Source organism: Lepus europaeus, chromosome 1 (genome assembly GCF_033115175.1).
Source record: "Lepus europaeus isolate LE1 chromosome 1, mLepTim1.pri, whole genome shotgun sequence".
NCBI classification, from domain to species: domain Eukaryota; kingdom Metazoa; phylum Chordata; class Mammalia; order Lagomorpha; family Leporidae; genus Lepus; species Lepus europaeus.
The window spans coordinates 133202631-133218700 of NC_084827.1; the positions used below are offsets into that span (position 1 = coordinate 133202631).

Below are 16070 nucleotides of genomic sequence, written 5' to 3' on the forward strand. Positions count from 1 at the left end.
CCTACCCTGCTCCCTCCCCCCACTGCCCTTCTTCCTTCCTTCCTTCCTTTTAATTTTTTCAATGGCATACTTTCATTTTTCTTTATAATCACAACCAGTACTAAGAGCCAACCTGTCTTGTGGTAGACACTATGTCCAGAAACATGGTAGCCAAACTGTGGACACTCATAAATTATCAACTAGTGGCCAAGAGCCAGACGTCTCTCCCCCTGCATTACATTTACCTCTGTCCAGACCTAACAGCCAGCTACTAGCATTAAAACAAAAGCACCCAAATGTTCATTTTAAACAGCCTGCCCCAAACCCCAAATAGAGACAGTGATGGGTGGGGAGAGAGTATAGAATTTTACAAGCAACTAAGAACCACAGTGCAGCTGAGAAAGGCTCAAATTCACTTCCCCACTGTCACTTCTGGGGGTCACAGTCCAGCTTTCTCAAACTCCTGGCTGTCTCACCAATATGCCATGGGCAAGGGGTGCATTAATCTCACTGCGGGTTCTTGCTTGCACAAAGAAAAGCATTCAAAGTGCAGATACATATAAGGTGTGCAAGGTTATAACAATTTATTCAAAAGATAAGAAATTGAGCACACACTCATGAGCCTGGGTTGCTCATGCAAAGGGAAATACCCATCATGAGTGAGCAGTGGGCCAGAGGATTGTCTGAAGAGGGAGGTATGGTGAAGGAGAAAGAGAGAGGGCACTATGTAACACCTCCAGCTGGGGTCCCAGGCAAAAGAGAGAGCCCCTTCCAATTGCTGGTCTTTTCTGTGAGGTAGGGGGTGGTGCCTGTACAGGCATGAAGCCATCTGTGAATTATGTCGTTCCTTCCCAAGTTCCACTTGGAGCTTAATATACATATTTTCATGGTGCATGCCATTAGGTCCAGGAGGAAACAGGTGCATCCTGAGAAAGGGAGCATTTTGTTTGACAAGTAGGAGGATAGAATTACATATGGGGCCTTGAGACTTCCAGCTCAGCAGGTGTTACCTAACTACCTGCCTATTTATCACATATCAGTTTGGAATGTGACATTCACTGGAGGGGCATTCTCAGTCATTAGTGTTTCAGATATTTCTTATATTTCTTTCTTCTCCTTCTGTTTTCATTTCAGTCTTTGGTCTTTTTACTTTTCAGTCTTGAAGGTTTCTGGTGGTGCATCAGCAAGCTCAGAGCTTCTTTGCTTAGCTATATGTAGTCTACTATTAAGTTCATCAAAGGCATTCTTCATTTTTATTGCAATGTTTTTTTTTCTTAATCTTTCTTGCATCTCCTTTAGTTCTTAGGATTGATGGATTTATTTCTTGGGGATAGAAGGATTGCCAACTCTTTCTGCTTACATTGTCCATCTGCTCTTGCCAGCTGCCAACTTCATCTGTTAGAATTTATAGCATATTAATTGTAGTTATTTTAAATTTCTTCTCTAATAATTCTAACTTTCCTACCTTGTCTGGTTCTGGTGCTCACTCTAGCTCTTCAAACTGTGTTTTGTGTGTGTTCTAACATGCCTTGTCCATTTTTCTGGAAAGCCAGACATAAAGGGGACTTGTAGCAAATAGTCAATAAAGAGGAGTAAGGTGTGGGGAATAGGGAAGCAGGCTCTAGTCCAATGATTAGGTTGCAGCCTTTTGGTGAATCTTTGCCTGTAGGTGTTGAACTTCACCAGTACTTCTCACTCCCCTTCTGTTTCTTGGAAGGGGCTTGGGTTGGAAATTTCTGTTCCCTAAGTAGGTTAAGTTCTGACAAAAACTCAGCAGGTTAGGCTCTGCTAAAACAGTTTCTACAGAGAGCAACCTTGTTAGGAACAGAGAGCTCTGGATCATTTTTAAATGATTCCTTTTGCCTCTGCCTACTGGATGCAGAAGAGGATTTTCCTCCAACATGGTATTCACTGTAAAGACCTGGTAGACTTCCTGGAGGTGAAACATACAAGCATGACCCCTTCCCCTCCCACTCTTGTCTCCTAAAACTAGTCCCTTTTGAGTTTTTAATTCTGGTACTTGTCTACATTGAGCCTCCAGCAATTCAGATGTAGTTAAGATTTTCCTATGGTGGGGGGGGGGGACAGCATTATGGTGTACCAGATTAAGTTGCCACCTGAGATGCCAGCAATCCCAGATTAGTGCCAGTTCTAGTTCTGGCTGCTCCACTTCCAACCCAACTCCCTGTTACCACATCTGGGAAGGCAGCAGAGGATGGCCTGAGTACTTGGGTCCCTCCACTCATGTGGGAGACCTGGATGGAGTTCTGGGCTCCTGTCTTTCACCTGGCCCAGCCCCAGCCATTGTGGACATTTGTGGAGTGAACCAGTGGATGGAAGATGTCTCTGTCTCTGTTTCTGGCATCTCTCCCTCTCCTTGTATAACTCTGCCTTTCAAATGAATGGATAAATATTTTTTAAAAGATTTTCCTAACCCAATACTGGCTGATTCTGAAGAAGTTTCTGCTCGTAGAGTTCTGTTCCAGGAGGTTATGTTGCTCTGAGTCTTCAGTTTTGAGGGCATCAGTTTGTCTATGACTCTGTGATATGATTTTTCAGTTGGCTTGACTTTCTACTTGTTAGGATAAAGTAGTAACCTCTAAGCTCCTTACACGCTGGGCCAGAAACTTGTAGGACTGGGCAGTAATTTTAAATATAGAGATTTGGGCCAGATTGTATAGACTCACAAAAACTATAATATAAAACTTAAACTACTAAAGCATGCAAGAGGACACTAGAAGTTTGAAAGTTGAAAGAGATTTAATGAAAGCAACGCTTTGTTGAAGAAATACCATTGAAGCCAGTGAATGAATAGGAGTTAGCTAGATGCTGATAAGGGAAGAATCATACATGAGATGGAAACTGTTAGAGGTATGAATATTTCAGGGAGACTTAAAAGTGAAAGATATTTGACAAAGAGAGAAATGGAACAGAGACATCTTCCATCTTCTGATTTGGTCACCAAATTCTTGCATCAGCCAGGCAGTCAGGAGTGCCCCAGGTCAAAGTTGGGAGCCCGGAACTTGGTTGTGTCTCCCATATGGATGGCAGGGATCCAAGTAATAGAACATCAAGCGCTACCTCCTGGAGTGTGCAACAGCAGGAAGCTGGGACAATGAGTGGAACAGGACTTGGAACCAGGCACCCTGATGTGGGATGCAGGTATCCCAAGAGGCATCTCCACTACTGTGCCAGATGCCCACAAACCCTGCCCTCCATGTTTTGCTGTTTTGTTTTGTTTTGCTAGAGTGGGAGGAAAGGGAATTGTAGATGGTTGTCCAAGCTAATTTAGAGCCAGTGGATCCTGTCACTTTTCCATAGGATCACGTGACCTTGAGAAGCCACTGAAAAGTTTTTTAGCAAGGATATGAAAAGATGAGATTTACGTCTTGAAGAAAAATAGATTGAGTGAACCAAGAACAAGGACTAGATATCAGTTGGGAGGTAGTTATGGCTTTAACAAGGGTAGAGGTGGCAGTAAAGATATATTCTAGAGATATTTATATTTGTTGCTGGGCCAGTTATAAAGATAGAACAAAGTGCCAGGATGCCTTCCAGGTTCTGGTTTTAGAACTCCCTGGATCATGATATCTTTCACTGATTTAGGGAACAATGAAAGTGGACTATCTTTGGAGGGAAAGATAGGTTTCCAATTTTGAAAACACTGAAGTTTGGGATGATGTGTAGAGGTGCTTAGTGAGATGTTGGAGATATAGATCTGGAGCTCAGAGACAGTATTTGACCTAGAAACATAATCCTGGGAATCCTTAACTTACAGATAGTAAATGAAGCCATTGAGAAGGGGAAAACACCCAAGATAAAGCGTTAAGGCTCATTTGGACACTAGGTCAATGAGAAGGACCCAGAGGTACTACAAAGGAGTAGCCAGAAAGGAAGGAGAAAAATGGAAGATGTGATATCACAAACGCCAAGAGAAGAAACTATTTTCAGTAATAGAAAGTGTCAACAATATAAAAATACTGTTAAGGGGTTAGTAAGATGAATTGAAAAATGGCAGCTAGATTTTGTGACATAGAGGCATTTTGTGAACATTGGTTTTTATTGTCAAAGGATTCGTCATTTGCTACATTTGAATAAGATGGAAAACAATTTAAACAATAAATACATTATTTTATCACAAGAATATTTTACATGGCTTCAATTTTCAAATATTTAATATGTTCAGTGCTATTTCTTTGCTTATAAAGCAAAGTGATTTTTTAAAATTTATTTATTTGACAGAGTTATAGACACAGAGAGAGAGACAGACAGAAAGGTCTTCCTTCCATTGGTTCACCCCCCAAATGGCCACCACGGCCGGTGCTGTACCGATCCTAAGCCAGGAGCCAGGTGCTTCCTCCTGGTCTCCCACGCGGGTACAGGGACCCAAGCACTTGGGCCATCCTCCACTGCACTCCCAGGCCACAGCAGAGAGCTAGACTGGAAGAGGAGCAATCGGGACTAGAACCTGGCGCCCATATGGGATGCCGGTGCCACAGGCGGAGGATTAACCTAGTGCACCATGGTGCCAGCCCCGCAAAGTGATATTTTAATAGTCAGACATCCTGAGTTAGATATATACAGGATTACCCAAATTAATGTTTCTAGTAGCTATATAGGAGATTTTATGTGATACAGTACTAGGCACTGTGGTTGGATACCATAAAGGTAAATGTTTTATGACTGTTAGTCCTTGGTCACAGAAGTCATCATTCATCCACTCTAGGCCCAACACCCCTGCACCTGGCTGCACAGGCCTGTTCCTTAGAGACAACCATCTGTCTACTCTGCTTCAAAGCTGACTACACACTTTCTGAAAAGCGAGGCTGGATGCCGATTCACTTTGCTGCTTTCTACGACAACATCTGCATTACCATTGCTCTCTGCAGGAAGGATCCTAGTTTGCTGGAAGCTGAGACAACAGCTGAGTAAGTTAGGAAGCATTGACAAGAATATACATTTCTGCTTCGCGTCGCTTGCCCCACAAACTGACACTAAAATGCATTATTGATACGGATGATTTGAAAAACATGTAAAGCTTTCTCTGCTGTTGTTACTTTTTTTCTTTTTTGAAACTCTTTTTTTCTTCTTTTTTTTAAAAAAAATGTTCTGTTTCTATAAAGGGAACAAACTTGCTACCACTTGTCTTTAGAATTTATAAGAGTTCTTTCAACTTGTGCGTGTTTTTCATAAGAATAAGAAGCAAGCCCTAGGGATTTTGATCTAACCTGATCCCAGTTCTATGGTTCCACAGATTGGTTTCTCAGGTTACCCAGTTAGTTCCAAGAAGGAAACCTGATAGTAGGGAGGAAAATGTTGCTCTAAACTGGACCCCATACAATAGGAGGCAGCCCCTAGAGCTCTAGACCAAGTGGATAGGCCTGGGATGACAGAAATATGGATTGGTATTCAGAAGAGAAATGCACTAAAAAGAATAAAATAACTTTACAATTAAAAAAAAAAAATCCCGAACAGTCATTTTGTTTACAACTTAGCTGGCTATCAACCCATAGGGTGGACCTGTGACTTTTCCTGTTGGTGTACTCTTGGCCTGAAGGCTAAAGACCAAGTTACTATATTTTTAAATCTCTGAACCTGATTTAGACCTAGTTTTAACTAGGTCTTCAAGTAGCCAGTCCACTGTTATTCAGTGGTCTGTGGCTTGCATAATGGTTTGAAGGTGTGAAGGGCACTGGCTTCATCTTATTGTTCCCTAACCTAAGGCTTCCATTGTCATCAGCCTGAATGCTGATTTCTGTTTGCATTATCATCCCTGAATTGAGCCATGAGAACAGAAAGAGAGTAAAAGCATTAACATACTCCTTTCTTTTTAGGGAGCTACCTGTGTACCTTCCATCCTGTTTTCTAAACTTAGTTGTATGGCAATATCTGTCTATAAGGGAAGGTGGAAAATGTAATATTGGGTGGTATGACCCAATACCCAACCCAAAGGTCTTCAGTATCTAAAAGGCAGTTAGTAGTTGTTTGAGAAAAAAAATGTTCGTTTCTGCCACAGTGACGAAGCTAGGATTTGAAAACTGAACATGAAAGAAATGGATTTGACTACTACTTGAACCACAGTTTTGTCATTTCTAAAATGGGCTGATAACATCTGCCTTGTTTTTTTTTTTTCCTTCAGCCATATTATTGTTAAAAGGATTAAATAGGATAGAGTACACCAAGAATTTTGTGCATGATCCGCATCTAAACAAAATATAAGTCATGACAGTTAAGTTGGGAGGAAAGGTAGAAACCAGTACTAAAGGCAGCACAAAACCTATTCATATGTGGAACTTAGAAGGCAAGAACTCATAAGGAAAATATTATGTAGAAATCCTACCATCCTCCAACAGTTTGAATAGTTTTACAATGAGTAGACGTGACTATATATGTGTACCCTATTATAATATGTTCCTTGATTTTTAGGAATCAGTGTACTCCCTTGTTACTTGCTGCCACTTCAGGAGCACTGGACACCATTCAGTACCTGTTTTCTCTTGGTGCTAACTGGAGAAAAACGGATGCCAAGGGAAATAATATTATTCACTTATCAGTGCTAACCTTTCACACAGAGGTTCTCAAACATATAATAGAGCTAGATATTCCTGAACTCCCAGTTTGGAAAACTTTGGTAGGTGAGTATAGAACATATGATTTCTTCTAAAATAAATGTCTGATTAATATTGGATTTAAGTATTGATACCCTGAAATAGAGCATATAAAATATATGCATCATATTTTAAACACTTAAAATGATGAAATAGGAGTGGGCATTTGGAACAGCAGTTATGACACTATTTGGGATGCCTGCATTCCATACTGCAGTGCCAGAGTTCGAGTCCCAGCTTCTCTCCTGACTCTAGCTTCCTGTTGGTGTACACCCTGGGAGGCACCAGGTGATGATGGTTCAAATAATCGGGTTCCTGCCACATACCTAGAGGACCTGGATTGAGGTCCAGGCTTCGGACTGTGACGTGGTCCATCATGGGCTGTTGGTAGCACTGGGGGATGAACCAGTGAATGGAAGATCTCTTTCCATTTCTGTCTCTTGCTCTCTCTCTCTCTCATTCTGCCTTTAAAATAAATAAATACACATTTAAAAGCTAGGAAAAAGCAACATAGGACTCTAATTCCTTGTGTACAAAAGTAGTCATTTTATTTCTAAGTTAAAGATCTGTGACCCAGACTATGTTTTACAGCATTATAATTATTTTTACCTTCCAACTTTCTTCAAAAGCTCAACCATCCTTTCCTCCATAAAAAAAAAAAAAAAAGAATTATAACAAAAGAAAGGAAAGAAGGAAGAAATTAAATTGGAAAACATTTCCTCCAATTTATACATTTTACTTAATATCAGAGAGAAATTCAGCAAAATCTTTCCTCAATATTTGGATAAGTATTTTGTGAAAATTCTTCTCCAAACTTATATTTTTTTTCTCCAAATTTATATTCAGTCTAGGCAAAAATACTATAAGAATATAAATTATCAAGTCAGCTGAATGTTCACATCTAATTTTATTCCTTCCCAAGACCTTTATAGTTACATGGACATAATTATAAATAAATAAAACAATTACAATAATTATATAAATTAATAATCATATAAAAGTATAATTACATAAACTATAAAATAATTATTAGTAATGAACCAGAATAAAGTATTCAAGGGAAACCATGAAAGTATATAATAGCAATAGAATATTAGAAGATGGAAACAAGTAAGTTTTAGGACTTAGCTGGCCAGAGAAAATCACTTCAAGCCAACAGTGGAAAGGCAGGAAACTTCCTAGACTGAGAACATCATAAAATCTCAAAAGGCTTGAGAACTGACAGAGCCAATCAGGAGTGCTCTCTGTAAAGACTAACCAGTAAAGGCCTAAAGATACCAAGCCTGGAATTCTGCCCAACAAACAAAACAGAGAGAGAGAGAGAGAGAGAGAGAGAGAGAGAGAGAGAGACAAAGAGACAGACACACACCCAGGAATAGAGGGTGTGACCCAAAAGGAATGCAAAGGGAATATACAGAACAGAACTGTACAACCAATCCATCAGTGGCGGATGGGAGGAATTATCAATAGATATAAAGAAAATTAAGCAGATGAAATAAAATGAAATTATTATGTCCATAAAAAACAAAAGTGAAATATGATATAACTATAGTACATTACAGTGCTCAGCTGTGAATAACATGAATAGGCATCGTAATAGAGGTACTAAGTATTGATTTAACTAAAAATCCTAGGGGAGGCCGGCACCGTGGCTCAACAGGCTAATTCTCCGCCTTGTGGCGCCGGCACACCGGGTTCCAGTCCCGGTTGGGGTGCCGGATTCTATCCTGGTTGCCCCTCTTCCAGGCCAGCTCTCTGCTATGGCCCGGGAAAGCAGTGGAGGATGGCCCAAGTCCTTGGGCCCTGCACCCGCATGGGAGACCAGGAGAAGCACCTGGCTCCTGCCATCGGATTGGCGCGATGCGCCGGCCGCAGCGGCCATTGGAGGGTGAACCAACGGCAAAAAGGAAGACCTTTCTCTCTGTCTCTCTGTCTCTCTCACTATCCACTCTGCCTGTTAAAAAAAAAAAAAAAAATCCTAGGGGAAAGGGAAGCAAGAGGAAAATAACAGAACCACCCTGAAGGAGCTGGTTTTCCATAACATGAAGTTGATTAGTGATGTCTAAAATTAATATGGCAAACATAGCAGTGTATGTAATTATGGAAAAACAGGGAGACACGTAAATCACAGAAGATATAGGAAAGAGTCTAAAATGTTTAGATCTGGAGAGATGGATCCAAATGAGTAGGGGATGGTAGGGGCCAGAAACCATGACTTTGATAAAATAAAAACAAAGTAAAAAAGAAAGAAATTGGAGAATGAGAACTGATTTCCTCCGGTGATGCATTTAGGATAGGATAAGATGTACTTAATATTTTCAGTCCTACTCTCCTAATTCAAGAAGTTTGAATATTTAGTTTTTTTTTTTTTTTTTTTTTTTTTTTTTTTTGACAGGCAGAGTTAGAGACAGAGAGAAAGGTCTTCCTTTTCCATTCGTTCACCCCCCAAATGGCTGCCATGGGTGGCATGCTGCGGCCCGCGCGCTGCGCTGATCCAAAGCCAGGAGCCAGGTGCTTCTTCCTGGTCTCCCATGCAGGTGCAGGGCCCAAGGACCTGGGCCATCCTCCACTGCCCTCTCGGGCCACAGCAGAGAGCTGGACTGGAAGAGGAGCAACCAGGTCAGAATCCGGCGCCCCAACTGGGACAAGAACCTGGAGTGCCGGGCGCCGCAGGCGGAGGATTAGCCTAGTGAGCCGCAGCACCGGCCTGAATATTTAGTTTGAATAATTGGCTCAATACCAGTCTTGGAATTTTCTTAGAACTGGATACATATTTCAAGTATACCAGCCCCAATATATATTGGAAAGTGTTTTCAATGTCTGATTGCATGTATATACAACATTGTAACTTTGTCTTTTTAGGAGCAAGTGAGAGGACCATCCTATTATTTTAACAGACTAAACCACTGCAATACCTAGCTTGCTATTAGGAAAATCTGGTCCCTAACAGGAATAGCCTCGTGATACAGAAAACTGATGACCACTTCTTCCTACAGCCTTAGATGGGAAGTTCTGATAATGGTTGGAACAGAATACACAAGCCAGATGCTTCTTTGCCTTGCCCCCTGGATTAGCTCCCCCTCCTCACACTGCCCATTTCCACTCTGGGTAAATGAAGAATAAGTTGGGTTATCCGAAGTCTGCAGGGCCAGCTCTTGGGGTGGAAGCTGAGTTTTAAGGGAGGGTCCCTTGGATTGACCCAGCCAAGGGAGGGATAGGACATTTTAAGTAGCAGAGTGGCTGGATACAGAGATGAGGAAAGCATATTTCTGTGTGGTTTTGCTCACACACCACAGACTTGTTTAGAAGTGTGTGTATTTGTATTGTTTTCAGTCTGGAATACCAGTTCATTCAAGGTTTTTTTAAAGGTATGTTTGTCACACTCGAGATGTATAAAGCCTCATATCGAATGGATATTAAATTTTTATTGAGGATAATGTAATTTACTTAACTAGCCTTGAAAACCCATACTCAAATTTTATTCAACAACTAATTTTAAGCAGCTGAGAGATGTAGATGTACTATTTTCCAAGTGAATTTGAACTATGTGACAAGTTAGTCCAACTCATTTGGACCAAAAATAATGAATGATGTTTAAGATTTTTTTTCCCCCTGTTAATTATATGGGCTTTAATGCTTGCAGCTGATGGTAATGGTGCTAATCTCAGCCTTTGGGTTCACTTGGCTGCTACAGAAACAGAACCAACCATTCCACAGCCTCTTATTTAAATGACAGTTTGTGTTTCTCTGCTGATTACTTACTAGAAATGCTGCAGTGTGAAAGCTATAAAAGGAGGATGATGGCGGTCATGTCCTTAGAAGTAATTTGCTTAGCGAATGATCGATACTGGAAATGTATTTTGGATGCAGGTGAAGCAAAATCTACTATCTTCTTCTTACATTGTTCTATGTAGAATCATTTTATATTCAGGTCGATCACTCTACTGAGAAGGAAATTTTTAATTGATTTTAAATTTTTCTAACTGAAAGCACTTTATGTATTTTTTCCACATGAAGCCTGAACTTAAGAAAAACTACATAAATTCTATTTCTCTAAAAGTTTGCAATTTGATGTTAAATTATATTATCATATTACTTTCATATTTAATTTAGAAATTATTCCTATTCTGAATTTGCATGATTTGTTTTTAAATTTAAAAAGCAGATGAAGTATTAGGCCTGGTTTTCGACTAGCTCTGGTTTCAGAATTGAAGCTAATTGCTTAGCCTCTGTACTCGAATATCCTCCTTAATAGCATGTTTCTACCTTATAAGATTGTTGTCATTACATCACTGTACAACATAACTCTATGAAATGATGGAAAAGTTTCATCTTTGCTGTCCAATATGGTAACACTACCCTAATGTGGAAATTGAGTATTCACAAGATGGTCCATAAATACTGTTGAATGAATGAATTAAAATGTTTTTGATAACAGGATATCCTGATGTGACCTTTAAAATATGTACAAAAAAACTCTGTGTTCAAAAACGAACCTTAGACTTAAGTCATGAAGGGTGTTTCATTTCAGCTAGCTAAATGAATAAATAAGAAAAGCCATAATTGTAATTGGTATTTTTCTAGAATTTGTGTGTATTCTATAATTTACTTTCTTTTAACCTCACATTGTATAACAAATATCCAGGTGAAGCCAGATTTTCTATTTTTAACCATGCCCAATGAATACAAAGAATTTATCAATGATCTTCAGCCAGCATTCAGTATTTCAATGATCACGTAAAGTTACTAATATAAAATATATGATTGTGTGCTATGAGAAAATCAAATGTAGGAACACAGAGAACTGCGTGTATCATAGACAACACAGAAAAGTGTATTCATATAATTTTAAATGATTACTTTGTAAATATCTCATAAAATTACTTGTTAATTTTATATTGCAATACCCATAGGGTTATTTAAATCTTATGATTAATTGGCTACAAATGGTTATGAATAATTCATGATATATTTATTTTCTTTTCTTCCCACCTCCTTCTCTCTCTCTCTCTCTCTCTCTCTCCCCCCCCCCCTTTCTTTCTTTATTTCTTTCTTTTCATTTCAGGCACCATTCCTGCATTAATCAATCTATTAAAATGTCCCAAAATAAAATTACAGTGCAAAACTGTTGGGTTATTGAGTAATATCTCAACCCATAACAGCGTAGTGCATGCTATAGTCGAGTCAGGAGGCATTCCAGCTGTGATCAACCTCTTGGCATCTGATGAACCTGAGCTGCACTCTCGCTGTGCTGTCATTCTCTATGATATTGCTCAGTGTGAAAACAAGGATGTTGTTGCCAAATATGTAAGTTCTTTTCCTAAAGCATGATTTTTTTTTTAACTGACAGTGTTCTGCCATATAGAGACTGGGAAAGTGGAGACTTAAGTTACACAGTGGCAAAACTCTGAGAGGGATAAACAGGCAAGGGGGAGATAGGGAGCCTGGTGCAAAATACTTCACTAAGAAGTTTGCATTTGAGTACAGTCCAGAAATAGATGATGGAGCATTTTTCATATGTCAGTGTATGTTGTTTCTTATAAGGAGGTATTAGGAGAAACCCTACCATTCTGGCTATTATTCTTCCTGTTCAGAAATGTGGTCTAATTGTACACTACAAGGTACTAAAACTATGCTTGATGAATGCCATGCAATCTTTTTTATTTATACAAAGAGAAAAGATTTCATGTAGTTCATAGATACAGTTCTATGAATATAATAATACTTCCCTCCACCTTCTTTTCTTTCTTTTTTAATTTTTATGATAAAATTTTTGATTTACTTCAGTCAGACTTAAAGCTTCACCAAATAAAAAGTTCAACAAGTAAAAAGTAGAAAGCTCACAGTTCCGCAGGACTGTAGATAAGGGTTATAAATAATAATCAAATCCCAAGATGTCAGTTTCACTCATACATTGAATTTTTTGGTACTTTTATATTAGCTACCACAAATCAGATAAAGCATATGATATTTGTCTTTTTGGGTTGGGCATATTTCACTAAGCATTAGTCTCCAAATGTATACATTTTCTTGTAAAAGACTGGATTTCATTCTTTTTAATGGCTGAATGGTATTCCATTGTATATTTATACTACATTTTCTTTATCCAATCATCTCTTGATGGACATCTAAGTTGGTTCTGTACCTTAGCTATTGTGAATTGAGCTGCTGTAAACATGGAGGTACAGATTGCTCTTTCAACAAACTGATTTCATTTCCTTTGTATATATTCCCAAGAGTGGGATAACTGGGTCATATGGTAAATCTGTTTTTTGTTCACTGAGGAATTTCATACTGTCTTCCATAATGTTTTACCAGTTTACATTCCCATCAAAAGCATATTGGGGTACTGCTTTCTTACATTCTCATCAACTTTTGTTATTTTTTGAGTTTTGAATGATAGTCCTTCTGACTGGGATGAGGTGATTCCTCATTGTGGTTTTTTACATTTCCCTGATGGCTAGTGATCCTGAGCATTTTTTTCATGTGACTGTTGGCTATTTGTATTTCATCCTTGGAAAAATTCCTGTTCATATCCTTTACTCATTTTTTAACTGGATTGTTTTGTTTTTGTTGAGTTTCTTGAGCTTCTTGTATATTCTGATCATTAAGCTTTTATCAGATGCAGATCTTTCTCCCATTCTGTCAGTTGCATCTTCACTTTGTTGAGCATTTCCTTTGCTGTGCAGAAGTTTATTAGTTTGATGTTTTTTTTGCCTGTGCTTCCATGGTCTTTTACAAGAAATCTTTGTCATGCCAATGTCTTGCAGGGTTTCGCCTACGTTTTCCTCTAATGTTTTGATGCTTTCCACTCTTAGGTTTAGATCATTGCTCCATTGTGAGTTGATTTTTGTATAACAATGGAATTTTTGTTATGCTATATTTCTTCAAATAAAATCCACATTATTATATCTGCTAATGTTTTATGTAAGTCCTCTAGTTAGCTATTTATAAGGGAGTTATAATAGTTTTTTTTTTCAGGTTATGCTTCTTCATTAAGGGTTGAATACTTTAGCATTATAAGATGTACCTTTTTAAAATGTCAATTTTTATATTTTACCTTGAATTCTATCTTAGCCAAAAGTGTTTGTGTTCTCATATTTAATTTGTCTTTGATCATCCTTTTTAGCTTTTTAATACACATTTATTTATTTATTTGAAGGGCAGTAATACAGACAGAAAATGAGAGTCAGAGAAATCTTTCATCCACTGGTTCACTCCTCAAATGTTCACAACACCTGGGGCAGGGCCAGGCCAAATCCATGAGCCTGGAATTCCATCCAGGTCTCCCACAAGGGTGACAGGGGCCCAAGAATTTGGGCCATTCTCTGCTGCTTTCCCAGGCACATTAGCAAGGAGCTGAATCAAAAGCAGAACAGCCAGGACTAAAACTTGTGCTTGAATGGGATGCTGGTGTCACAGGTGGCAGCTCAACCCACTGCACCACAATGCCTTTAACATTTTTCTGGGTCATTTAGTGTTGTGTTTGTTAGTAATCACTTAGAAAATATATTACAAATATAGACGCATGCAGGCCTACCTCTACAGTTGGTCAGTTAGTCTTATCTACTTAGACCTTATAATGCTCAGTGATGCAAATAATTAGCCAAAGTTAAGATAAATGTGTTCCTCCTATGCATAGAGACATTTTGTCACTTGTTTTTCAAATTTTATTAATGTGAGAACAGATCTCATGTATTTCATAAGTGCAGTTCTAAGAAGATAACCATACTTCCTTCCCTTCCCTTTTCCTTCCTTCAATCCACCTCCTTCCTTCCTTTTTTCTTTTATTTTTGCAAAGACATAATTTTAATCCACTCTATAATCACAATCTTAATTCACTACTGGCCATAATATTCAATATTAAAAATCAGGAAGAGCACAGTTCCACAAGAGAATAAACAAGGTCTAAAAATGACAATCAAATCCCAAGATGTCTGTTTCACTCTTATGTAGTTACTGTATGCTATATTAACTGCCACATATCAGAGAAAACATATGGTATTTGTCTTTTCAGGACTGGCTTATTTCACTAAGCATAATGGTCCCCAGTCACATCATCTTGTTGCAAAAGGCAGGATTTCATTCTTTTTTTATGACTGAGTGACTGAGTAGTATTCCATAGTATATGTGTGTGTAGATATGTGTGTGTGTGTGTAGATATGTATGTGTATAGATAGACATAGATAGATATACATTCCAAATTTATGTTTCTAAATTGAGTTAGCTCATTTACATTTAATGATATAAATGTTCAATCTTAGTTCTGTCATAATGCTGTATTATTGCTCTTGTTTTTTTAGTCCTTTCTTATGTTCAAAAATGCATTTGTGCAAGCACAAATTATTTATGTGGTCCCACTCAAAATAAAGGGAAGCTAAAAATGCAGACTGTATGTCAAAGAGAAAAAAGATGGTGAAGAATACATAGCTACTCTCTCACACAGGATTTATTGTGCCACATGATTTCTCCAGTACCTGCTGAGGTGTGATTCTTGCAAAGGTTTTTTCCACATACAGTGTATTTTTGTGATTTTCTGTCTGCAATTTTGTGGACATTTGTTGAAGTTTTTCTTGTAGTAAAAGTTTTTCTACTTCCTTACATTCACAGGGTTTTTCATCTGCATGGGTTGTGCAACAGAGGTGAATTATGGTAGAAAGTTCTGTGTCCCTCAATGTGTGTTAAAGACTGACTGCTGGCAAAAAAATTTTTGCATTCATTTTATAGATAGGGCTTTTGGGTTTTTGTGTTGTTCCATCGTGTGTGTTGTCTTGTCTATTGAGGTCCAACTTCTGGTTAGAGGTTTTTTTCACATTCATTACATTCAAAAGGTTTTCCACCTTTGTGAATTATACTATGCCTCTTGAGACTTGAATTTCAGGAAAATGGTTTTCCACATTTACTACATTCATAAGGTTTCTCCTCTGTGAATACTCTGATGCTTAATCAGGATTGACCTCTGAAGAAAGGCTTTTCCACATTCCTAACATTTTAAGGTTTCTTCCATGTGTGACTTCTCTGATGTGCTATGAGGTATGACTTCTAGCAAAACACTTTTCTACACCCATTACATTCATAAGGTTTCTCCCTTGTGTGAATTGTCCAATTTCTAATGAGCTCTGGCTTCTTATAAGTGTTTGTTCCACATTCAGTGCATACGTGGGGCTTTTCCCCTTTGTGGATTATGTACTGGTTAGTATGGCAGGATTTAGCCAGACTGGTCTGGGAAAGAGTCAGCCACCATCCCACATACCCATTCCTATCATTCCAGACAGACTTGTGTTTCTTCTTCTGCGCTCAAGGTAGAGACACTTAATTTGGAAAACTGTGCCCTGCCAGCCTTTTCTGCAATCAATGGCCATGGTGATCTCTTTCCTCCTTATTGACAGCTCACACACATTTATTAAGTCTCCTAACTTTGTTGAAAATGGGATCGCAGTACTCTTTCCTTGATATTCTTGCATTATTTCTGTTGGTTGGGTG

At 38.6% G+C, this 16070-nt stretch overlaps 1 protein-coding gene across 1 annotated transcript in view; it reads left to right on the forward strand.

The window, feature by feature from the left end:
* ANKAR (ankyrin and armadillo repeat containing) overlaps window positions 1–16070 on the forward strand; it is a 64848-nt gene that overhangs the window by 26770 nt on the left and 22008 nt on the right. Inside the window, 4 exon segments of the mRNA XM_062189103.1 lie at window positions 4706–4907; window positions 6406–6614; window positions 10353–10457; window positions 11653–11894. Coding sequence (XP_062045087.1) covers window positions 4706–4907; window positions 6406–6614; window positions 10353–10457; window positions 11653–11894 — 758 coding nt within the window.